Raw genomic sequence first — 27712 nt, forward strand, 5'->3', positions numbered from 1 at the left:
TAAACGTAAAATTAAATACAATCTAAAAGAAGAAATTTAGATTAGGTTTTTTAGATTAGAAGAAATACGTAGATTCCTTAATTGTGGGATTCATAATTTTCTAACGTAATAAATTTTTATTCCGTTATATATTCAATAAATGTGATATTAAACGGTGATTTATTAGACAATCACAAAGTAGGAGTTAATGCTATCGTGGAAATAAAATTTGATAAAAAAACGCTAAAATATATTCTTTGTTCCCACTTCTCGATTTCATCAAGCATTTAGAGAGCGAAAATACGAATTCTACATGACATATTAGACTAAATAGGTTTTTCGCCTATTTTCAATAGAAATGGGTTCCACAGTGGAACAAAAATTACTCCAAAAAAGTTGCATGTAAAAGTCTTTGATCTGTCAATTTGTGATATTAATCACTACTACTTGGCTAGACCTTGCACTTAAACAAATTAACTCTTCTCAAAGAGATGTATAATGCTATTTACTTGCAATTCGGAATCAATACTTGTATGTTGTTTCTCATTTTCAAAAAGGGAAATGTTGTAATATAATCGTGTATTAGCTTTTGTAGGAAGTTTTAAATATTATTAGGTATTGTTAATTAGTAGCAGTATCTTTTTATTACTCTTTTCATAAGCCAGACCCCTGGACAGCGGTAAGCTGGAGGGGGGGGTGATATTTACATTTTAAAGGGTTAAAACTGGACATGTGTTCTGGATTACAAGGAGTCTAATTTCTAAATCATCTTTTATATTTTAATTATACTTTTTAGAAAGTATTATGTCTAAATGACTATTATGTCTTCATGTCTAAAGTCATTTTTATAAGAGTTATCGCTGCCGCTTTCGTTAGGGTATATTTTTTAGATTCCTTAAGTTAATTATGAATAACGACAAGTTAGTTTATTTTTTTTAATTTAGTAGCTATTATATATATGATTTATTCAGATACCTTTTCCTTTGTCTGCCATAGCACAAATAGCCATTTAACTACTTTAAAATCATAGTTCTCATCGAATTAGGTTTTTCAAAGCTACTAAAATTAAGACGAGATTAAATAAAATTCAATGGCAAAATATAATTTATTTTACTGTCGTTTTATTATAATAGCTTTGCGAAGATTATTTTGCACATTTGTTTAATTAATATATTATACTCTAGAATTTACCCTATACAGTATGCAGAATTTTGTACCACCTATCCATCACAAAATGGCCGTTTAACATTTAAAATAATAGCAGTACCTAAACAAAAGGCTCTGCTCAACTTTCAAAACTATTTGTTGAAATTTATTAATAAATGGAAAATTACTGTCTTATTAACATTGGAAATTATTTTCATTTAGGCGTGTTAAAACAAATAAAAAGAATTCTAATTTTTTTCACCACATGGCTGAGCTAGTCAGTCTCAAGTGAGGGTGGCGAGTTTTTTTTTTTTTTTTTTGTCCTGGAAACTCTGGTTTTTCCAGAAAAACATAAAAACGACCAGAGAACAGAGGCAATTTACAGAAACGTTATATACGGCGCAATATTGCCTAAGTTGCTGATGCGCCTAATACCCTACAACGATCAATCATACGGTATGTTTATGTCTTATTTTAACTAAAAACTTTCACATTTATTATTTATTTATTTTCATTTTTTAATTTATTTATGCTATTTATTTTCATTTTTAAATGTATTTCTATTATTTATTTTCACATTTGTTATTTGATTATATAATCAAATACAAGCAAATATTTACATTAAATACATTACAATATGCATTCAAAAACAGATTTGGAAGGAGCGCCGTGCAGTTGAGGGCAATAACCTTTCATTTGGGTTAGTGGGCACTCTTAAGAATTACTGCATTTTTCTTTGCCATGTATGAATCTGAACAGTCAAATGGACTGTCTTATAATCACGTGGTTGAAATTTCATGTAGGCGCCCAGCTTTAAATTTCTATAACGGAAACGTCTAGCCTCGAAATACAACTTCCAGAACTTTTTATCTTTCAATTCCTCGGCCTCGGAAACTTTCAGAAGTGCGAAGTTAATCACAGAACGAAGAATATCCAAAAACCGTTTGATCGGTCAGTGACGTGGCACGAATACGCAATTTTTTTATCCTAAGATAAAAATAATATTCCTACGACAGTTTTCAGCCTAATCTACCTTTTTTCCTCTTGCTGTTCCACGAGTGTTTCTGTGACATGTGTCGATGGTTGCTCAGAGCGCATGTCAGCATCTGCAGTATAAAACCACGATTTATTTCCGCACATGAAGTCGACGCAGCAGCTCCTGCTGACATCGATCGTACTCCGGAACGTTATTGTCCCTAAGCAACACTGAGTTTTGCGCGATGCTAAGAAACATTCGGAGGAGCTGCTGTCTCGACGGATCATCTCTGCTACTCCACTAGTAAGCGGGTGTGGAATAGGCACCTCGGATGCATTCCTTGTAAACGAGCCCTGCCTTCTTTTCTCAAATTCCCCCTTCGCAAACTTCTGAGGGTCAGTTAATTTTCGACAGAGGGCATGACCCTTGATACTTCCAAACGACATTCCGATCCGTCCCCGTACATAGGAGCGGGTCGTCTTTCCTTCTATATACGCAGTGCGCCTGACCTCCGAACCGTTGGTTATGTGTCGCCGTCAGCTTCGCCCACCCGTAGTCCTCACTACACCCCAAGAGGGACGCCTATTGCCAGTCCAGCACGAACCCACCCACGACGCAATCGTCCCATCAAGTATCGACGTCTCAGTAATGGGGTCAGCAATGGTACTTACGCTGGAACTTCCAGGAGGGCAACGCATCCTAATACGACTCCAAGCAGATCGAGGAGAGGCTCGTGGTGGATGGAAGACGAAATCGATCCTTGGATCGAGTACCGTCAAAGAGGATTCAACCTACTGAACAGGTCACCAGGAAGTTACCTTCCTCCCACTCACTGCGTGGATGACCCCGAGACACTCGGCTGTTATCGACTCCGTAGCTTCAGCGTCACTTCCAAAGGTATCATCAACCTGGGAGATCTCCTGAAGTTCCGATGTCGATCAGATGTGAGCGTTGGGTCAGACGGCAGTAGCTCTGGAGTGGAACATGATTTCAGAGACCGCTTATCTTCCATAGAATCGACTGGTCCAACGGGAAACGTATGTGCGCGGTACAGAGTTTTGCTGCTAGGAGCTGAAGGAGTAGGAAAGTCTTCCCTTGTTGCTCAGTTCATGACCTCCGATTACTTGACAGTCACAGGAGATTCACAAACTAATAAAGGTAAGGGATCACAAGTAGCATTATTATTCATTACTACTGTCATAAAATACAGATAAAGGCTTATTTCCTCCTTAATTAGGGAAACTTGTAAAATACAAATTGCTCTTAATGAATAATGAATTTCTTATTACTGAGAGGACTATTGTATCTGAAGACTATTATGAATAAATCATCCTATATCACCACTAACCTAGAACAAAGTAATTATGAATATTACGATTAATTTATTTCACTGCTTTCTAGCATGACGAGGCAAAACTATTTTTATTAATTAATTTATTTACTTATTTTCGGAACTGTTACTTTTCATTGATAGACTTTGTGCGTAAGGCGACAGCCTTATTTTCAGATTTGGTTCCTTTATTAATCATTTTTCAAACATAATTTATCTATAAATATCGTGTTATATTTTACTATTTTCGAAACCAGAACAAATATTTCAATGCTTTTATCGGTGTTTTTAATTATGAGAAATAACTGAATTTTCTACCTAGACAGCAGATAAATGTAAAACGAGCAAACTCTGCAAATTTAATTTTGTTTCTGCAAGATTATTCTGAGCGTGCTTTAACAGCTTATTTTTAATATAAAATAATTCGTATCATTTTAACATGACGTATTAAAATTACATGAACATTTAACTTAAAATACAATTATTTATTTATGGATTATTTTATTAGAAAACAAGTATTACTATATTTATTCAGTTAATTCAAAGTACCAGTGAATATAACTAATATATAAACAGCAAACAGTTGTATAGTTTCAATTATGATTGTACAAGCAGTAACAGATATCCAGACACCAACAAGGTTTCCTATTCTGTTTCTAGACCTATCTCTAGAGGCAAAAGATAAAGAAAGAAAGAAAGTAAGGAGAATTGATATAAATGAGAGGCTACAAATATCTTCGAGAGAAAGGTCATGCGCTCTATTAATTGCTACTGAGATTATTGATTTCTTCCCAATTACATTTTATTCGTTTTGTGCGTTTCCAGAAATAGAAAACCATAGGAAATTCTAGGAGTTCTCTAATCATCAACGCTTTCACAAAAATACAAGGTCTCATAATAATGACAGTCAAATTACCAATATTCCACAAAGCAAGATTTAACTCATAATACTGACCCCTAGCATAAACGATGTGCATATATGTATATATATGTAGACGCAATGGCCAATGAAGCGGAAGTATTGGAAAGTAATCTATGATGGTCGGTAGCAGCAGCATGCAGCACTAGGTTATTGAGCAAGATATACCAAGTGTGCCGTGTCATTTGATTGATGACTCTCGAATCTTTACTGCCGCCAAACCTCAAGCCAATATCGCTTTTCTTACTTTACGTTATTCGAGGAAATTCTCAGCCAGTAATTTATCAAAGACCCCATCGTACAAAAATTCGCTTTTTTACGTTATTAGCAGTAACTATCACATTCTTTGGATAAATATTAGTCACATGTCTAAGTTACTATTTATAGAAGAACAGAAACCAACCTATTATTGAAATTTCGATAAATAAACTTCCGGACACGTCCGAAAATTTATTTTCCGAAGAACTCTTGAATCATATTGTTGGTATCCATTAAAGAGAAATTAAATTTATTTTCTTCAATTTTGCTCGCCGTTTTAATTGATGGTTTCATAAATTCTAAAATTAGATAACTACATAGCTTTAAAATTATTACAGTATTTTGTCAAAAGAAAACGGCGTCAGGGTGCCTGATATTTTGGCAAGTTGGCCATATTTATCAGAGAAGGTGTGAACACGAAACTGAGTGTTTTGGAGGTGACCTGGCAAACATGAAAAGGTCATACTGCCATGTGGGAAAAAAAAAGAAATTTCTAGAGAAGGGTTGGTTTGTGCGCTAGGGAGACGGCTGTGAATCTCTGTGGACACTTTCTCAAAAGTAGATTTTTTTTTGGTGGTCGGAGTTCACATCTCGTGGTAGCAAGATGAAGAAGAAACAGAAAAAAAAACGTGCAAGAAAGAAAGCTTTGTTATGTTTGTTATTTGGTTTTTTAGGAGCATTAGCAACTAAGGCGATATTGCTCCGGGATATGCGGTGGTCATTCCCTGACCTTTCCGCATTCTCCGTATTTGGTGGTGACGGGCTCAAACCCCGGTCTAATCAAGAAGCGTGTGCTACGCACTGCTGCTCCTTTCCACCTGGCTACGGAGGCGCCCCAAGAAAGAAAGCCTTGTCCGGCATCAGAAGGCAGTGAAGGCGGTGGTTAAGTTTAAGATTAATGTAAACGTGCAAGAAAGAAAGCCCTGTCCGGTATCGGAGGGCAGTGATAGGGTGATCGGCGAAGCAACGAAATCGCAAGATATACCTCCGAAGTTATGTCGTGTAAGAGAATACACTTGTGTCTAGGATCCAGCGTTGAGAAGTGGCCAGTTGTGCTGATATGTGAGCCAAGAAGAGAAAGAAAGCCTGGTCCGGCATCGGACCAGACTTTCTCATAATCTGAACTCTGTAAAAAAATTATTGATAGTTCTTTCTAACGAAATTAAATTTGAAATAGGCAAGTTAGTTACTAAGGTTGGGATAATTTGTTATGAATGTTAATGATTATGTTATAACGAAAATGTGGTACAGGGGTAAATAAAGGGAAAGTAATAGTATAAAGGAATTAGGAAAGAAATTATATTTATAGGGGTAGGATTGTAAGGATATGTTAACCTATATCATTAGTTTAGGCCAGGCGCCAATACAAGATAACATATCAGATGAGGTGTAAAGAGAAAGAAATTTTATTAATTGAGAAACCTCTTGAATAAAAGGGATGACTAATGTTTAATGACTAGAGAGTAATTAAGGTAGAATGGGTGATCTATAGTGAATATTATTGAGGTAAGAGTAATTGATTCCAGTTGTAATACATTTCATGTATTAAAGGTTAGAAAAAAATATAAAAAGAGTAATTGAGTTGAAAGGAGTTTTACTGATGTAAGTGATAAAAATTTGTATTGGAAGAGAATGATAGAGTAAACATTAATGATTCGTAATAAGTAAGATACAAATGATACAAACTGATGTTAATAATTTGTAAATTGAGAATAGTTGATGAGAGAGAGAGATAGTGTATAGTACTAGTGTGGTTTATACATATGGATATTGGTATGCAGGTATGTAATTATTTGTTTTTTTATGTAAATGTTGTATATAATGTTCATTAAAAGTTTGTAAATTTTTGTAAATAAATGTGTCTTTAATGTTCTGCTAACACCCGCTTTACACAACCTACAATGTAGAATTTTCTGTGAATTACAGTCAGATTTGCGTTTGTGGGGTGGGATGGAAGGATGATCCATCTACTTCGGTAGGATGGAAGTCAAAACACAACAAAATAAACGCAACAAAAAAAAAAGTAATAATAATTTGTAGTTCCCCCCACCACAACAGGATACACTTTAAAGAACGACCGTTTATGAATGCAAATTAGTTGAGTTTACATTTACAGTTCCAGATTTTGTAAATAAAAGAGAAATCGCTTAACTATTATATTTGTTAAGTTATATTACTCTGTTATAGATTTCAGCAAAAGCATTTTAAGAATTAATAATAGTTAATACATTTATTCAGATAACAACTCCTCTGTTTTTTGAGCTGGGCATCTCTCGTAGATATATATGTGAGCAGTTATATTTTTAAAGCTGAAAGAATTTGTTGCTACCAAAGCTAAGAAACAAATAAAGGAATTGATTGTAACCTTGTACTTGGCAAAGAAACTATTTTGAATTAAACTTAATTATTCATTAATAATGAATCAAATAATACTCTGTAGTTATACAGGAGTTCAGTCAAATTGCCAACTATTTTTTCAGGACGTCTATAAACAAATGTAAAATATATTACGGTTAAGAAGCAGAACAAATAATTGGATTTATTCGTCTTTAATGTATGACTCATTTCCAAAGTAATGGTGAACTTTCGGGAAATGTTGCAATGTATCCAGATGGCATGTTATTAGTCATTTGTTCTAATAGTGATTGATTCCTACTACTTCTAATGCTATATCGTTTAAAATAGTTATTAAAAATTAAACATAATATCCTTCAATGATGTGCAGTTACCAAAATTGCAAAATGGTAAATACAAACCAACTTTAGGCACGACCGCAGCAGAACGTGTGTTAGTACACAATTTCTCATCTACGTGATGCCAAAAAATAAAGTATAATATTTTGGTATTCTCTGTCTTGTGTATCTCTGGTCACACGTGGACATCCCAGAGTGCAACGATATTGAGTTCACTACAGAAATGCTATTAAAAATGCTGAAGTTCACAGATCTATAACATCTCACATTGACAAAGTCAGTAAAAATTCTTCAATTTTTTAAGGAATTTTTAAATAACTGTGGATATTTTTACCTAAGGCAAGTTTAGTAATATTTGCTAATCAGGTGATATTTATATAGTACAATAAGAACCATTTGAAATATCAAAGAGTTGCGTTAACGTTTTTACTCAAAAAATAATTACTCCGCACATAAAGGATTATAACTTATCTATGAAACTATGGATTAAATAAACATAGTTTCATTTTATAGTTAGACTTCAATTTTATTAAAGCGAAGTAAAAGCATTAATCAGTATCTTTTTTAACTAAAATAATTTTCTTGCAATTATGGAAGGTCTCAGTTTATAGAAATATAGTGATTTTGAAACTCACAAGAGAATACTTTCCTTCAGTTATTTTCTCACAGACTGCAATAATTAGTTTTTCTTACTTAGAAATTTTATTTAAAGGCCGCGCTCTGAATTAGAGAGCTTACTCTGATATAAAACGTAACTTCAAAAATGCAGATTAATTGGCTGCAAAAAGCTTGGCACTTGATTTCCATTTCTAATTATAATGATATAAATGCTTGTTTTAATATATTAATGATGTTACTTTATTAGGGTTTAAACTTATAAGGTCCGCTAATACAAATAAGGAACTCAGAATACTCTACATTTGAAAATAAAGCAATTTGTTATACATTTTTCTAGCAGGGATAAGGAGGTGATTATCCAATTGTATAAGGTAATGGTTGAGTACTGCATACAGGTCTAGAGGCCCTATTTCAGAAAGGATGTGAAGCTGTTAGAAAGAGTACAGAGAAGGGCAACGCGATAGATGAGAGAAATAAAGGGGTGCTCTTACCAAGAAAAGCTCCAGTTCTGCAAATTGCAGCGTCTGGAGACTAGGCACCTGCGAGCTGATCTGATTGAGGTGTTTAAGGCTTTGATCCCATCAGCATCGAACAAGCGCAATGCTGGTCAGACTCTTTCTCTTGCTCAGACCACACACATCAGGGGGCACAAATTCAAATTGACGAAGGACGGTTGCAGAATAGACGTGTGGTAGTTTGCCTTTAGCCAGCGGGTGGTTGATCTGGACCAAACTTCTATCTGTTGTTGTTGTGGAGTTGATAACTTAAATAAATTCAAGGAAGAACTACGTTAAATTATTGGAGGGAATGAATAGGTGAAATGGGAGGTGTGTTTTTTTTTTTTTTTTGGCCAAATTAACATCTTATCATTAATGTTAATTTGGCCTATAAGCTTGCTTATACAGCATAAGGTCAAATTGGATCTCACAGAAAATTACCAGATAAAGATATACCACATCTTCATCTGGCTCACAAGGTTAAGTGTGGGTCCATTTTTTTAATGAAATATTAATAATGTAGTTAAAATTTTTAGGTTAAAAGTACTCATACCTGCAGACTTATAGGGCAGGTTGATTGTGTGTTGGGTTACTTTCAGTTCAGGTCTAGTACAGTACATGTATTTCAATTGTTTACAGTCAGTTACACTGACTACACACAGAAAACTTTATTTGTTTTTAATTCATAGAATTCTCTTATTGATATGTTTGTCACAGAACTTTTAATTCTAATATTATTCTGTTGCTTTATTTCAGTGAAATGTCTTAGTTTTTTATTTAGTGCATTTAATAAATAAAATAGTGAGAAATATTATTAATTTCCTAATTGATAATCTTAATTTCTCTTTGACAAATTCTCGCCAAACTGAGAAGTCAGTGTTAAACTAAGATAAAGACCTATGGTCGCCAGATGGCAGCATTTACTGCTCAAAACACTAAAACATGCATCTGAACCTGGTACAAGGTCAAAGAAATGAAGAACTAAACTCCGGAATCTAGCACAACACCTCGTTGCAGCTGTGCGACGTGGGATGGAAAAGAATGTTTACTATGAAGTGAATGACGCTCCTAAGCACGCACGCTGTGCAAACAACCCATAGAAATATTTAAACGTGTATATAAATTCTATGCATACAATGTGGGAATATGTAAGGCTCTGTTATTTCTTCATCCTCTTCTCTGTCAGAGAAAAATGTAATATTTCTGCTTCCGTGCGGTACGAAAATAAACTTTCTTTGTGTATTTAACAATCAGTGATTTTTATAGTCTTCTGTCATGTCATGATAATTAAGGAATTTTAAGTCAAAATGATAACAAAAAGTTGCAGAAAGGGACTTATTTGTTTCAAAGTATATTTATAGGAACTTACAATGCAGTTAATTCAGGGCAGTTTTTTTTTTTATTATTATTATTATGAAACAATTAAGGAAAGTTTGAATGCAGTTTAAAAATTACGAATTATATTTCTTTTGTTGAAAAATTTCTTATTTCATTTAGATTTAATCTATCTATCTTTAATAGTTGAGCGTTTTCTTTCATGAACAATGCAAAAGCAATTGTATTACCGACAATCATAAGCGAGAGCTCTCTGTTTTGTTCCCAAGATGGACGAATGCCTTTTTGAGCTTATTTATTAAACATAAAACATGAAAAAATAAAAAGGTTGTTTCCCAAGTTATTCTTAAACTATTTCTATTATTCATAAAAAAAGCTTATTCTGCTATCAAAAACAAAATATGCTACAGAGGAACGCTTTAGACTTCCTTGAGGAGGAGCAATCTCAAAATCATTAACACAGAACTGTATGCAAAGAAGAGCATAAAGAAAATGTTATTTTTCGACCTCCAATAGGGGAAACAATTGCAGAAATAAGTGCTGCCGTTCAAAAAATTCTTAAATATCTGCAAGTTGACACCAGCAACAAATGTTAGAAGGAAGAGTATTAGAAAACTGTTGCACCTTGATCTCCGTTGTTTTTATTAAATTCCTGCTTGTTCTGACTTGAAACCTAAAAATTATGGGAACAGATATTGCTATCAAAAATGCTAAACAATAAAATGCAGGAGACAAAAATGCCAAAACATTACTCTCGTGTAAATTAGATTAGTTTCAATTCGATTAGTCAAATAGAAATAGAAGCAAAACTGCTGAAATTCTAACCAAGTACATCTAGAACTGAGTACAAGGACCAATGAATCAAAAATTCTTGCTCGATTGTCAAAAACAAAATGGAGGATAGTACCTTTGAATATTTTACATTTTGTAATGATTCATGTATTTAGATTTACAAATTATTAGATCATTAATTCAAATCACCTTTTATAATTATAATAAAATTACTGAGAAGGCTGCATAATATGAACTGGCAGACCACGTGTTGCGGACCTTGTCCTTTTTTACAGTAAAAACATCATTAAAGAAAGACTTCTTAAAACAGGAGATAGCAATAAACACATTCTTTCTAATTTGATTAATATTTTACCATTAGCAAATAAATAGCACATTTTATGAAACTGTGAGTCAGTAATTTCAATATATGCCGAAAATATGTTAGCATCCTATTTCTTGAAAGGTACTTAACTTAATACATCGGGTAGGAGAAAGATGCATCTTCATAAAAGCCAAAATTCATCGCAGTTTAATAGTCCAAATTACTCCACCCCTGTATCACTAAGCTTCCAGTGTTTTCCCGCAAAATTTGACGACACTTTCTGATATTTTGAACAGTCACTGTACATTCTTATCTCCTTTGTCTACTCCTTGTGCTTTTGTAACGAATTTTCATTTTAATGCGAAGTCAAAAGTGAAGCACGCGGCACTGTATTTTCCCCGTAAAAAAAAAAAAAAAAAAAAAAAAAATTCATCTTTGGCTGCTAAAGGATTTTCAGACGGGAAGGGATGGTTGTAGCGTTCACTGCTAATGCATTTTATCAATAAAAGAATTCCTAAACGGAGACCTATGACGTCAAAGTAGTGCTATTAAGCGCCACTTTGGAGACATTAACTGTTTACCTTGGGTCCGATTTTTCTACCTACCAAAATAAAAACAGAGAAAGGTATTTCCGTTAAGTGCAGAGGATTTTATAATTCTCTCACAGTTCTTGATCGGCACAACGTTTCTTTTGAGGTCCCAAATAATACAAACTACGCTGTAACTCATATTTTCACGCTATGTGGATTATGAATGAACTCTAACACACAATAGAACCCCATCACTGCACTGCATGAAGCCTTTTCGCAGTATCTAATTTTATGGGTCTGTGAAACGCACTGTCATACGTCCACATGATTTGAAACCAGAATAAAAGTAAGAAAGTATTCGATACTAACGAATAATTCTAACCAATTTCAGGTTTGACTTGACGTAAGCTGAACAGCAGTAAGAAAGGAGAAACCCTAATCAGCAACGCCAGATACATTCAAAGAGATATGCATATTTTCATCGTTCAGTCTCGAGATCGATAGTTGTGGAAGGAAATTTAAAAAAAAAATGATTTAATTTTACTTCGAATTATAGATGCCTGGCAAAAGAAAGCTCGGCTGAATTTGTAACAAGGTGTACTTCCACGTATTTGGGCCCATTGTGGAATTTCTGAACGTGATTATAAGAAGGTTACGGAACTAATGAACAGGGAATTCTGCCATAGAGTCTCTCTAGTGAAAAAATAATCAAAGAAGAATCTAATAAGATAAATCATTTCCTTTTGTATGAACATTATAGTTGTGATTTATTGATGAAAGTCAGTTCTGCATATATTACACTCAAACTGAGATTTAGTAATTGAAATAACCAAAATCTGTTCTCGGAAATTCAGTTTTTCTCTAATTTAAACACACAGAAATGTTAATATTTGCTGTATCAGCTCGTGACCTTTTAATTCCCTTCATATAGCATATTTCAACTAATTGTGGAAATGTGCTGACATTTATATAAAAATAACATTTTTTTTTTCCTGCAACGATGACGTTCATATTTCCTGTAGGGGAGAAACACTCAGTCTTCTCTGGCAAACGCATTCATTTTAAATCCTTTGTTAGTAACAGAATAACTTTTTTAAGCGTAGATAAGGCTCGCCCGACCGTAACACGGCCGTAACAGCTTGCATGAAGCATAAAGAACACAGAATACTCTCGCCTTACTCGTACATAACTTTATTGGATAAAACGATAAAGGGAGTTTTGACTTACATATTGAGCAAGGCCGAGAGAAAAGCAAGATATTTCTAATGCTAATCTAGGAATACTGTCCCATTAAATAACTTTGCATTTAAAAAATGAATTTCAGTTGAATATTATTCAAATTTACGCTCTTTTAAAATGTATTTTCTGAGTTTCTATTTCATACTTCAAAAAAAAAAAACGGCCAAATGATGTAACTGTTTAAATGCGATGTTCGCCTAACTCCATATAAAAACGAACAAAAAAAAAAATATCTGCAGATATTGAAAACACGATACCGTATTTCCACAAGCTAGTTCTCTTGGGATTGGTTTGTTATCCATAATCGCTGAGGCTGCTGTCTTTATGAAGAATTCTAATGTATAATATCAAAGTTTATATTCCCAGTCTATTTCCCTCTAATCAGGAAAAATGAAGAGATAAAAGGTGACAAAAGCTCATAAAAATTCCAAATGAATTAAAAAAATCATAACAAACAAAATTACCTTTTGTGTAGTTGTTATGTCTCTTGTGTGTTGTTTAGAGCATACTGCGACTAGCTTTGTATATATGCTCCTAAAATAGAGAATGAAAATAAAATCACTTAAAATCAAATAAATGCAATGAAATATTTTGTGGCAAACTGTTTTTTTATCACAAACACACAAGATAAAAAAATAAACAGCATTGTTTAGTTATACCTTAGAAGCATCATATTAAAACACAAAAACGATGTCTGAACAAATTTACGTTCTACGAACAAATTTAAGAAAATATTATATTTCAATTTTTCTAGTTATTAAATAATTCAAAACTTGATTTTTTAAATAAAAAATCTTCACATAGAGACAGCTACAGCACAAACTGTCTACAAGCAAAACAGATTAGAAGTAGAAATATACCCATGTGCGAGAGTAAAATTAAAAATTTTTAACTTAACAAATCTAGCAAAAGCACTTACTAATTAACATCACGCTGAAACTAAAAGTGCAATTTAGAAACGGTTTTACAGAGCGCTATCTACTTTTATTTGCCAATTTTTAATAACGCTACCATTATTGCTGAACATTGTTGTAATATTCCAGAAATGAGAAAGTTAATTTTAATTTTTAATTCCAGATGATAACCGGGAGAAAACAGTCTCACTGGTAGTGGATGGAGAAGAATCAGAAATTACGTGTGAGGACCCTTCCGATCCTGCCTTTATGGTAAATGCTATTAATAATGTGATCCTATCATTAAGATACATGAATGAAAATATAAAATAAACTTCTCATTATTTTAAATTAGCATTTCTTAGGAAAGAACATAATCGACAAAAATGTGTTTATGTTAGCATAAAATCATAAAGTGAAGGAATCATCTAAAAAATTAAAGGTGGGAAGCTTTGATAGACCCATATCATGCTTTTGGATAAGTTTAGTTTTTAATCTAAAGTAGGGAGCATAAATATTTTTTGTGAGAGAGAGAGAGAGAGAGAGAATAAATTTCCCTACAGCCGTTGACTACAACTTCTGTATAGTTTTAGGCCAGTGCTACATCCAAGTTATATATTTTGTTCAGAAGTAAAGTTCCTCTGAAAGTGACGGTGGAAAATTGCATTATTCAGGAATACTTTAGCCAGATTTTCCATGGTGAATTTTCCTAGAAACTTGTTTTGTTTTTCGTGGAGACTGTTACATAACACTCGGAGAAATCAAGTGTGCTGTCAATGATACTACGGATGTTCAGACGTCACTGAAGCAATACTAAATGAATGGATGTAACAGACCTTCATTGAATTATTTTTGCAAATATGTAATAAACAGCATTTGTCTTGATTTATTTCAAAACAAATTGTCTAGTAAAGAATTTCATTATTATATTTTATTAGTATCATAATCATCAGAATAAGAGTCGGAGAAACCTGCAACATATGTAAATAATTAAATAAGAGAGGTTACGAATAAAAATATTGAAGAGCAGCAGGTAATAGGATAAAATCTTATTGCACTTCACCTGTAAAGACAACTCAAATTGATCAAGAACTACAAACTTCAGTAGGCTGTCTTCCATGAAGCAGATGGTTGGAAATTCAGTTATTAGGGATATCATCAGGACCTGAAGAAATTAATTTTTGAACAAGCTTCTTGTGTAGCACAGTTTTCCTCCGTGGCAGCTTATTCGGTCATATACCACTCGTTTGGAGAAGTCTAGGGTTCGATTCCTTCGCCAAATAGAGGAATTTAAAAAATTCTCTTTCAACCTGTTTTAGTTAGCTGATCTCAGGCAGAGAAACTAGGATCCCCCCCCCCCGTGAGTTAAACACGAATAGACATGAGTGACTATCCTCACTGTCGAGAAAGAAATAATTTGTGTAGTATAGTATCAAAAGCTTTGGCAATGCCAAAATAATACATAACACTCGGAAAAATCAAGTGTGCTGTCAATCATGATACCACGGATGTTCACAGACGTCACTGAAGCAATACTAAATGAACGGATGTAACAGACCTTCAATGGATTATTTCCGCAAAGATGTAATAAACAGCATTTATCTTGATTTATTTTTTAACAAATTGTCTAGTGAAGAATTTTATTATACTTTTATTATTATATTTTATTAGTACCATAATCATCAGAATAAAAGTTGGGGATAGTTGGAGATAATACCTACCTTAACCACCCTGCGAAATCCAGTCCACGGTAGCATCAAATAAGTGGAATTAAACCAGAAATAATTGTCAATAAAACCATGTTGAGAATTGTTAAGAGATGCGTGAAAATTGTTAAGAGATGCGTTAGTATCCAGGAGATGCGTGAAAATATTCTCCACAAGCAGCTAGCCCATTTTACAAGTCTGTAATATGACGCAAAAGGAGCAGATGATCAGATTTAATAACTAAATCTTATAGGGACGTAGAGATAGGGACGTGATAATCCCATTATATAAGGCTTATGTTAGACCACACTTGGAATACTGTGTTAAAGTATGGAGACCGCACCTAAAGAAAGACATCGAGCTTCTTGAAAGGGTGCAAAGAAGGGTAACTCGCCTGGTGAGATCGGCAAAAGGGCGTCCTTATGAAGAAAGACTTCGAATATGTGGGTTGCAGAGTTTGGAAACTAGGCACCTTAGAGGAGATTTGATTGAGGTGTTTAAGGCTCTGAGAGGCATCAGTAAAATGAATGAGGACAAAATTTTCAAGATTATAAATGATGCTAGAACTAGGGGACATAAATTCAAGTTACGGGGGGAAATGTTTAGATTGGACTATAGGAAGTATTATTTTAGCCAGGGAATTATAAATTACTGGAATAAGTTGCCTTCATGGGTGGTAGAGGCCGACAGTTTGGGGAAATTCAAAGGTCATCTGGATAGTACTTTCGGGTAAGGGAAGCGCATAGGATGATAGGTTTAATTTCCTTTTTATTTATTAATTATTATTAGTTAGTTATTTATTTTATTTATTTATTTTTTTTGTTTTTATCATTGTTTTGTTCGGATTTTTTTTTTTTTTTTTTTGGCTGGTGCAGCATAAGCCATAGGCTTTCTTGCACCATGCGGCCGTTACTAATACTAATACTAATACTAAATACTAAATTCAATAATGATAAATAATGAAACCAACTCTAATGAAAGCAAAGATGAGGTCTCCACTGTCCATATTGGATAGTGGAGGCCTCATCTTTGCACTCCTCCTCCTCCTCCTCCTCCCAAGGCTGAATTCTCTGCACACACACACACACACCTGATTCTCAATATCAATAAACAAAAAAAAAACAACAATCTGATAAACTTATACGCAAACAGGAATATCATTGTATTTAAGAGTAATACTATCGCCACCACAAATTACGCAATTAAACATACTATTGGACTTTTTTGTACGGGAAACCACACACACACACACACACACACACACACACACACACACACACACACACACACACACACACACACACACACACACACACACACACACACACACACACACACACACACACACACACACACACACACACAAGAATGTGGAATATACAGTAGTTTTAATTAAATCTATTCTAGTAAACACTGTTTCATTTATATTAGTTTAACTTACATTTTAATGACATTGTTGAATGGAATCGTTATTTATTATGAATTTTAATACTGTATAGTAATTTATTATGAATTTTATTTGAAAGCTACCTGAATAATGGCTGTTACATTTTTCCACATCATATCGTTTCATTTATTCAATAAAGGCTATTTCCTGCTTTTAAATGTGACCCAAGTGAACCCTAAAGATACATCTAAATAAGTTTCTTAATAATAATCTATCTTTACTTTTTGAGTTTCGCCTGTTTTAAAATTAATAAGCTATTACGCAGATATAAGTTGGTACAAATACATAATTAATATACGCAGTAAATTAACCGAAGTTATTATAGTGGCATCGTTACATACATCTTATATTGTGAAAACCTTCGCAACGAGTTGCCTGTTCGGTTATACAAAGAATAAGTAACGTTTCCCCAGTAGAGAAGACCATTGTTACTTATTCTAAGTGGATACTGCTAAGCAGAGAGGAGATGTGGCGCTCTTTAAACTACAGGCTTCTGAAAGAAGAACAGTAGGTGACCAATTTTTACCCAAAATAAAGGAAAAGGAGTCACATCCCTTTCCCATGCTCACTCATTAGTACCAGGCCAGTCCAGCTGCCCACACATTCCTGAGGATATCCCAAGGCTGTTGTTTCAGGGCTATTTGGCCCTTCATCTGTGGGTGGGTAGGCACCCTAATGGTATTAATATTTGACCACCCAAGCGTGAAAAAAATTATTTTCCACAATATTAGAGATGTCAAATGGTGTTTAGTAGTTTCAGGGTTGAAGCCTCAGACTGCAGGAAAATTTACAGACATGTAAGTTAGTGCAAATACATGTCACTATAACAATTTCGGTTCATTAACTGCGTATAGACACTGAAAATAAGTAACATAACCTTCAATAATGGGGAAGCATTACTTAATTGAAGTATAAGGAGGGCAACTCGTTGTAAAGATTTCACAATATGAGATATTACGATAACGATGTCAATGTACAAGCTTCAGAGCCTGCAGGTTAAGAGCATTACATCCCTACATAAATAACCTGAAACAGCCGTTGATGGTATCCACTGAGAATAAGTAACAATAGTTTTCTCTACTGGGGAAGTGTCACTTATTCGAAGTGTAACCGGACTTAATGAAGTCCGGTTATACTTCGAAAACTCGTTATGAAGGTTTTCACAACATGAGGTGTAATGTAGCGATGCGACTATAATAATTTAGGTTAAGTTACTGCGTATAGACATGATGCATTTTCATTAACTTCTATGTCTGTAAATTTTCTTGCAGTCTTTAGCTCTGAATTTTTATTAAGTATTAAGCTATTAAAAGTATGCCAGTTCAACAATTTTTCTAATTTCCAACCAGTAGCAGCTGTTTATTTTGTTTTTTTGCGTTTAAGTTTTTTTTTTTTTTTTGCGCCAAAGCAACTTAAAGATATATGTCGTCAGTAATATGAATTTTACCTGTGTTCTCGATGAAACCACAAGTTTCGGGGGGGGGGGGGGTAAAGATAATCGGCCTCGAGCTCTCCGAGACTGACCTATCCAAAATATGAAAGAAGCCCTTGATACTTTATTCCTTTCTGGAAGAGAATCCAGCCCAGCACGTTTTCCATACGGTGTGGAAGAAAATAGGTCGTAGCCACGAGGCAGCTGGATGGAAGCGCAGAGGACCAGAACATTTAAAACGATAACTGTTATGAAATGGGCCAATTTTCTGTTTGGGTTTCTTAGTTCCAATAATAAAAAATTAAAAACTAAATTTTATTTTACCATCGAAGAAACACCACATAAAACATAACAGTCTGGACTGATACATATCTAATTTACATTATACTAATTAGCAGATGTCTACAGATTTCTGAACACAAAGTATTCCACGTGTTCCAAAAAAAAAAAAAAAAAAAAAAAAAATTAACAATTTAACTAATGTCATGCATTCATTGTTCCCCTTAAATTAATCCTTGTTTTTTCTTTCTTTCTCGGTGATTAAAGGAAATGAAAGTAAATACTGTATAGTTATCGTGTTATCAATTAATTACTAAGATTATAACTTTATAGGTAATTTAATAAAACTGCATAGTTTTTTTACCTTCTCTAAACCTGGCCATCAAGTTCAATTATAAATGCATAATATTATTCATTACTCTTCTCCCATGTATTGTTTAACTTTTTTTTTCTTTTCAACTCTCTCTCTCTCTCTCTCTCTCCCCCCTAACATTACGTCCTGATTATGTTCGTAAGCCTTCGAGGAGACAGTCGTAAGATTATGAAAAGCAAGATACCGCGATCGACGGGGTTAAAAGGCTTCCAGAGCGATTGATAATAGTGTAAAACATAGCAATCGATCTGTACGTGAGATTTCAACGGCAATGGATTCCTAGGTTGATTATTAGTGATGTGATCTGCAAATGGAAGCGGACTGATGCTGAAACCGTCACGACCAAGAAACCTCTAAAGCTGACGGAACATGACAAGAAAGTCCTGAAAAGAATGGTCCGCTCGGAATGCAGGTCGACGTCGTCGCAGCGGACACCCACACCCTCAATGAGACGACTGGGACAGGGACACATTTCGACACCATTACAGTGCGACCGACGCTGTATGATTATGGGCTACCAAGGACATGCAGGCGCCTGCAAGCTACTAATCACCCCCAACTCATACAGTCGCCATCTAACTGGGTGTAAGGTCTGTTGTTCTCGAACCATAAAGCAATGGAAAGGTGTCCTTTGGCGTGAAGAGTCACGATACGTGGTCTATGTCTGGAGATCGTGATGGGTGTGGCGAATGTTCGAAGAAAGCTACTTGCCGGACTGTATTTTCCCAATAATTAAGATTGGCGGAAGCAGCGTGATGTAATGGGGCTGTGTTTCATGGTTTGGCCCAGGACCATTAGTTGTTTTGAACAAAACCAATAAATGATGAGGTCTATCTAGGCGTCTTGGACAATAATCCGTTACCTACATTGTAGCAGCACGTCGAGAATGGTCCTGTATCAGTAGGACAAAGCTCCGTGTCATAATGTTCGTGTTGTGGACTCCTTGAGGACACGAGCATTGAAAAGTTGTATTAGCCAGACCAGAACGCTTACCTCAATCCTATAGAGAAACTCTATAATTAATTAAATCGTCGAGTATGTGTGAGAAGAGATTTCCTCCAAAAAACAGAGCTGAACACGTTGCCTTTTTAAAGAGTCAACAGACGGTAGAATGGTTGGCCATGGACTTTTAACAGAGAACGACCAGCAGTGTGTGTTTCCAAGGCCACGATCCAAGGAACCCTCCTCTGTATGGGCCGCCAGAGTAGTGTCCGGTAAAGGTACCCATGCTTATAGACACCCATCGTCAACGACGCTTAAAATTTGCATCTGAACCGCGTCATTGGACCACTGACGACTGGGAAAAAATGTCTTTTACAATGAATCACGTTTCCTGCTGGCGTCGAGATGGAGGGTACGCGATAAACTGTGGATTATGAATCGCTCCGATGTCCTGGTAAAACAGAAACAGACAGGTGGGGGACAGTATTTTGGTATGGGAATGTTTTCCTAGGAACCCCTTGAAGCCCTCATACCCCTAGATTGTACTCTGGATGCTAAAAACTACCGACCCATTGTGGCTGATCAGGTACATCTCTTCATGGCGATTGTCTTCCCGGATCGCACAAGTGTGTTCCAGCATGTGGATATGTGTATATGTAAAGGGCGGCTCCTAGAACGTCAGTTCAACTCCGCCTCATATCCTCTCGCCAAGATACGCCATCCAAAAAGCAGACTGGAACTTATTCCAACAAACATTGATGGAAAAAGCCAGAAATTTCGACCCAAAATATCTCAATCCTGACCAACACCAACAAAAAGTAACGCAGCTTATAACTGAAGCAGCAAACATAGCCATCAGGAAGAAGAAGCCCGTTCCCAAAGTGGTCCACTGGTGGTCACCAGAACTCCAGGCAATAAGACAGCGAGTGAATAATGCCCGAAAAAGGTTCCAAAGGGCACGCAGATCTTGGCCCCAAGCAGAGGTTGACATACTCAGACAGCAATACCGGGAGGTCAGGAACCAATATACGGCTCAAATTAAAACAAGAAAGAGACACTCCTGGGAAGACTTTGTCTCCACAGTGGGAAATGCAGACCCCTGGGGATTGGTATATAAAATCACCACCAGTAAATTGCCCAGGGGAGAAGTCGTTGCTGCCACCTTAACACCTCAAGGGACATACACTAGATCCTGGCACTCTTCCATTAATAATATATTGGACCATATCCTCCTACCTTCAACAATTCCACACACGCATGAACAGAGAACTCTCTGCGAGGGAAATGATAAATACTCCACCCAGACAGTGGAGCCTCCTTTCACGATAACGGAACTCAACATAGCTGCAGCCAAAATGCAAAACAGGAAAACTCCCGGTGAAGATCAAATAGAGACGGAAATACTAAAAAAGGCAGTGGAAATTATACCGGATACTATATTAAACCTAGCAAATCAATGCCTCACAGAGGGTTTCTTTCCAACTTCATGGAAGACAGCCCGAGTCAGACTTATTCTGAAAAACCCCACTAAACCCCAGGACATGCCAGGCTCATACAGGCCTATCGCTCTGCTGTCGATGCTGAGCAAGCTCGTTGAGCGACTCATCTACCACAGAATTGAAAACCGTTACCAGAATGCTCAATTGATGTCAAGAAACCAATTTGGTTTCAGGAGGGGATGCTCCACCACTGATGCCTTCGAGAGGATCATTGACGCAGTCAGAAACTGTAATAGGAAATATTTCCTCCTCATCTCAATTGACTTCGCTGGAGCCTTTGACTCCCTCTGGTGGCCCAGCGTTCTGGCCAGGCTCCGACGGGCTGAAATCCCATCAAATCTATTTCGCTGCATGAAATCTTACCTGGAAAACCGAAGAATCACTGTCAGCACTCCCTTTACCTCTGTATCCAGACCGGTTTACAGGGGCTGCCCACAGGGATCCGTCCTGGGGCCGCTCCTCTGGAACCTGGTTCTTGATGAGTTTTTAAACCTGGATGTTCCAAATGTCATTACACAGGCATACGCTGATGATCTGATTATGATGCTTCAAGCAGACAGCAGGGCTCAACTGGAGGCCATAGGCAATCATGCCACACAAATGCTACAAGATTGGGCCAAGAGGAATCTTCTAACAATCTCAACCGAAAAAACAAACTCAATACTCCTCAGGGGTACCCTTGACCCTGGTAGACCTCCACTAATCAAAATAAATGGAGCGACCATCAAACTCAAACAGGAACTAAAATACTTAGGAATAACACTAGACCGAAACTTGAACTTCATATCTCATCTCTGTTATCTCAGAACGAAAACAAGAAGGCTCTCGGCCCTGATAACCAAAATCACCAGGAGGGACTGGGGACTAAAGAAGAGGGCCCTCTCTCTTCTATACAAAGCCCTCTTCATCCCTATCCTTTCCTATGGTGCAGGTGCCTGGTATCAGAAAGCAAACACAGCAGTCAACAAGAAGAAGCTGGAGTCGATCCACCGATCCATACTTTTGACAACAACTAGAGCCTGCTGCACGGTGAGCACCCATGCGCTCCAGGTCCTGGCAGGCTTCCTTCCCTTGGACCTGGAGATTGTGCGCTGTGGGCTGCTACACCAACATTCGAAAGGAAGAACCACAACTTATCTAGGTTACACAACAGATCCACAAAAAAGCAAATCCTCAGAAAATAAGAGGTTAACGGAACACCTGCAATCTATCTGGCAAAATAGATGGAATCTTACCACAAAAGGTCAAGTCACCAAAAAATTTATACCCGATGTCAGCAGGGTATATCCTATTTCCCCGTCCTGGTTTTCCCCTGGCTTGCACACCACCTTCCTTCTTACGGGACATGGCTCCTTCAGAGGAAAACTCCACGAGCTGGGAATCTCTGACAACCCGAGCTGTAACTGCGGTGAGGAGGAAACATGGGAACATCTTATCCATGACTGTGACAACTACGAGGACCTCAGATGTCAGCTATATACACGCATCAACTCCTTGCTAAAAAACCAAGAAGAAATAATATTGCAAGAAGAAGATAATTACCGGGCTTTCACCGTCTTTGCCCGCGAACTCTTTGAAAGACAAAGATCCCTGCCACATATCACTAACCTATGAAAGACTGCGAAACTCTGAACTAGTGACCACCTGAGGCAGATACAACACATGAGCGTGACGAACTGGACCTGACTTCTGGACTTGGACCACCACTGAACCAATGCAAAGACGAAGATTGCAACTTGGACTCGGACCTTGAAGATTACATCTTATGATGCCATACAGCCATAGTGCCCTGGCTCTGTGTAGCCTGCTTTTTACTCCTCTTTCCCTAGCAAGGGGGGAGGGGACGGCCTGCTGTCTCCTCCCCCCTCCTGCCACCCCTCTTTCTCCTCTGGTGGGGCATGGGCATGCCCCACTATTTCAACAGGGGTCATCTTCCCTATAGACCCCTTACTTCCAATTTCCAACCCCCCAGTCTTCCACCTCCCCTCCCATCTTTCTCTTTACAACAGCGCTTGCCCCACACGTACAAATTTAAAACACCAAAATTCATGCCCGATCCATTAGGAAATATTATTACCTCCAGCGCTTATTCCTTATAGCCCCTCTAAGTTGCGTATAATGTACCATCTGTGCCGAAAAGAAAAGAATTATTATTTTAATGTTTTTTTTTTTTTTTTATTATTATTTTTATTTATTTATTTTTTTTTATTTTTTTTTAGGTCCTAGCCACTGAAATCTCAGGAAAATAGGTGGTAGGACCTGCCAGAGCAAACTATAAGGGAACACCTAGCTGGCCTCCACGTGGCGGAGTACGTAAACGACAGGTCCCATCTGGGGCCTGGCGGCTAACAAGCCAGAGGAACAAGGGGCACAACATATTACACAATACATGATCCACACACTTTTAAACCTCTGGCCTTGACAGCGTACTGTCCTCGATACAAAGAACATACGCGGAGATGGGGTAAATCCCTGGTGCCGTTAGACCCAAAAAAAATACTCTGTACTCTCTCTGTACTCCGCCTCATATCTCTGTAAAGAATAGTACCACATTATAAAAGGGCCAGAAATGTGAATGACGTAAGGTGCGTTCCAGCGGAATAATGGGTCCTGCCACATTGCCGGTGTTATTGGAGAGTAGTTCACCGAACACGAAAATGATTTTTAGGTGCTACCTTGGCCACTGAATATGAATCCCGTATAACATCTCTGGGATTAGGCGGATCGACAAATCAGGCCTTTGGACCCTTCACAATGGACTAGCACAGTCTACGGGAGGCAATGCTAGGGACACCTTACCAAAATACCTCCTGAAAGTTCAGGGGGCGTTATACAGCCCATGTGGCTTTATTGATGTCATCATATTATCTAACAGTGTGCTCTACTTGTGAAAAAGTGGAACTAAATAATTTTGATTCCATATCCATAAAAAATTCGTACCTTGTAGAATATTACTGTGACAACTGCACTTTTCTGTGACCAATACTTTCCCCATAATCAATTTTTTTGGAACACCCTCTATTTAATTTGAGATATACACTTAAGTTATATTTTCGATAATATGTTATAATATCATGATTTTTTTTTTTCATATGTAAAAGGTGCTTGCATCGTATTTATCCCCATATGCTGCGACATTTATTAGAGGAATTTTCAAAATGATGCATATCTGAAATACTTAGCATTCCCATTTAATTAAATAAATATAAATAGCTTCCAGTTCCCAGATATATGGTAAGAATTATAAATTATAAATCTATTTCCTGTATTCTCCAACAAACAGCAGCAATAAATACTGGCACACTGCATATAGGGTAATGATCAATGTTTCCACCATAAAATAAACTGCGGACCTAAAATCATATGTAAGGAAATTTTGAAAGATATGTGATAAAATTTTAAAAACAAAATCAATTTAATTACAAGAATTGCACTTAGAATGCTGAAAAGCAGTAGCTATTTACAAATGAATCGATTCATTTGAGATTAAAGCGATATACTACTTAAAATCCTTTCGGAATCGCTATAATTGCGTGCTGCGCTCTGTTGAACACGGTGTCATTTGTGACGCTGCTCTCACTAATTAGGTTCTAATTCCTTACCAGTCATCATATTGCAGATACACACCACTATTCATACCATAAAGACCTGGTGGGAAATGGGGTACGCTATTTACTCTTTATGTGCACTCAATTAACAATATTAACGTGAAAATTAACAAATTAACAAGAAAACAGAAACCGTAAATCGTTTGCATAGTAACGTTAGGAGTGTTGTAAAGAAAATGGATGAATATGAGCGCTGATTAGGCCTACACATGCTCATATAATAGGATTAACAATCGTGGAATGGCAATTCGAATGTGGGAAAATTTTTTCAATCACCTTGATGGCAGTTATTGGCATCAATACATCACAGAGAATACAAGGGGGAAGGTATGTTTTTGAACTGTTATCACTAGTGACTCGAATAATATCACAAATATTATGGTACATGTAAGAACTGGCCGGAGATATTGTGGCGCCAAGGAGAGACCGCATTTCAGCACAACTTCGAAATTAGGAAAAAAAAGTTTAAGAAGGCTCTTTATTATGGACTACAAAGACTAGGACATTAACGAGTTTTAATTGTAAGATAATATAAAGCTATGTCGTAGAAGTTTTTCTTCGCGCTGTTTTTCCCATAAATAGTAAGGAGTACTGTCCACAAATTCATTCTTCAATAAAATTTCATGTCCCAGCAAAAAACAAAATCTAATGCTCTATTTTGTTACAAAATCCTATCAATCAGCTTCATAAACTATACAAATTTTTAAGCAATTAAACTTTCGTCCTTTTATTGACAACATTTATTACAGTTATGTTTCTTTTTTAATTGAGCACATTTTTATTTTGTTACATTTTTCCTACTTTCATTATATTTCATCCTCTTACTACGGTATATTTCAGACAATTTGTAATATCAATGTCGTAGAATTTTTTTATCAATTTAATTATTCTTATACTATAAATGTTCTTCACACATTCTATATAGAAATGCTGATAGAATTTATGTCACCTGTACAAAAATCCTTTCTAATGTGTCCTTTACTTCCATTTTAAATCAGCAAAATTATTTATCCTAGCAGTAAACTACAAGCTTGTAACTAAATCATTTCCGAATCACACATACATTTAAAAGAGTAAGGGATTACCTTAAACTTTTGCGTAGAATGCTTCCAGTAAATGCTCTCCAAATGTAACGAACAAAACAAAATAAACGGATAAAATAATTTAATGAATTCTTTCACTCATAGAGATATGACCGATTCGACGCGCAACGGAATCGAAAGCCGAGAACACATCAAACCAACTCAGCAAGACCACGAGTGTGAGAAGACATTTAATTATTTATTCTGACACAAAGTGTCAGAATAAATATTTAAAATCAGAAAACTGTTTACAAGAATAAATAATTAAAATCGCAATTACAAATTTGGATGAACACGAATTAATTTGTGTGTTCATCCAAATTTTCCACAAATTAATTTGTGGGAAAGCAAAAATAAGAGTAGGAATGTGTTATAGGCCTGACTCGAATGAGTACAACGAACAATTGTACAGAGAAATTGAGTGGGCCAGTAAATCAGAATGTTTTATAATGGGAGATTTTAACTTCCCAGATAGTGACTGGAACTTGTAGTTTGGTCAATCGCACACTAGTAAGACTTTTGTGGATTTATTGGATGATTGTTTTCTACAGCAGCACGTTCGAGAGGCAACCAGAGAAAGTAATACTCTTGATCTGGTTATCAGCAGTGATCTGGTTATCAGCAATAAGAATTTGCAGATAAAGGAACCACTAGGTGGCAGTGATCACAGTGTACCGATGTGGGATTTACTTAAAGATATAATTACCATCGGGAGTAAAGGAAAGGGTTTTTGCTTTCGTAAAGGTGACTACAGTGGTCTCAGACAGTTTGTAAATTCTGTACAGTGGGACCAACTGATGATGTTACCAACAGCATATTCTAAGTGGGAAGCATTCAAGGAATTAATCGTGGAAGCTACTAGACTTTTCAAACCTATTAAGAAATATTGTTCTAGGTTTAGGCCTAAATGGCTGTCAAATGAACTAATGAGACTCGTGGCAGACAAGAAAAATTCATGGGATGCATATAAATTATCAGGCGACACAGAAGCATATGGCAGATATAAGCTAGTCTGTAATCAAGTCACAATGGAGATTAGGCAAGCGAAGGAAGATTACGAGAAATCTTTAGCAAAGGATGCTAAGAAAAACAGCAAGGATTTCTTTACTCATATAAACTCTAAAGGGAATGAGATGAATCAGATTAGTCCACTTGATATCAATGGTTCGACTGTTGATGATCCTGCTCAGATAGCAAACAAACTCAATGAGTATTTTGCATCTACATTCACACATGAGGAGTTATTAAGGAAGGAAAATACCAGAAGTTTATAAAATTGTAACAGGGTGCTTAATGATTTTGCAATAACTGAGAGCAAAGTGGAGGAGAAATTGTTGAAGTTAAACATAAGAAAGGCACCTGAGGTGGATGGGATCTATCCAGTTATATTAAAGGAGGCGGCAAAGGAACTAAGCAAACCTTAGCCACAATTATGAGAGCATCCATGGACTCAGGGGAAGTCCCCACATACTGGAGATGTGCAAATGATTCCCCAATTCACAAAGGGGGATCGAAGGGTGACACGAGTAATTACAGACCAATTAGTTTAACTTCTGTTCCGGAGAAAATAATGGAGTCACTGGTTAGAGATGCATTACAGAATCATCTAGACAAGACTGCAGCAATAATTCAGACACAGCATGGGTTTGTTAAGGGAAAGTCTTGTCTGACAAATTTGATTGGATACTACGATGGGGTTACAAAGGAACTGGATGCAAAAAATAATTTTGATATCATATATACTTGGATTTCAGGAAAGCTTTTGATACTGTTGCGCATGGAAGACTACTGTACAGATTGGAGCAGAATGGTATTAAGGGTAAGTTGCTACAATG

General features: G+C 36.2%; 2 protein-coding genes across 2 annotated transcripts in view; one reads left to right on the top strand and one right to left on the bottom strand.

The window, feature by feature from the left end:
* Nucleotides 1–27712, bottom strand: part of LOC150082923 (uncharacterized) — a 179315-nt gene that overhangs the window by 146630 nt on the left and 4973 nt on the right. Inside the window, exon 2 of the mRNA XM_090376915.1 lies at nt 13081–13150. The gene's annotated coding sequence lies outside the window, so the exon portion shown is untranslated. The remainder of the gene's footprint in view (nt 1–13080; nt 13151–27712) is intronic.
* LOC150082924 (GTP-binding protein REM 1-like) overlaps nt 2288–27712 on the top strand; it is a 36822-nt gene continuing 11397 nt past the window's right edge. Inside the window, exons 1-2 of the mRNA XM_090376913.1 lie at nt 2288–3259; nt 13694–13782. Coding sequence (XP_090233039.1) covers nt 2521–3259; nt 13694–13782 — 828 coding nt within the window. The 5' untranslated portion in view covers nt 2288–2520. The remainder of the gene's footprint in view (nt 3260–13693; nt 13783–27712) is intronic.

The sequence above is a fragment of the Mastigoproctus giganteus genome, chromosome 7 (genome assembly GCF_048544385.1).
Source record: "Mastigoproctus giganteus isolate SK-2022 chromosome 7, ASM4854438v1, whole genome shotgun sequence".
Taxonomy (NCBI): domain Eukaryota; kingdom Metazoa; phylum Arthropoda; class Arachnida; order Uropygi; family Thelyphonidae; genus Mastigoproctus; species Mastigoproctus giganteus.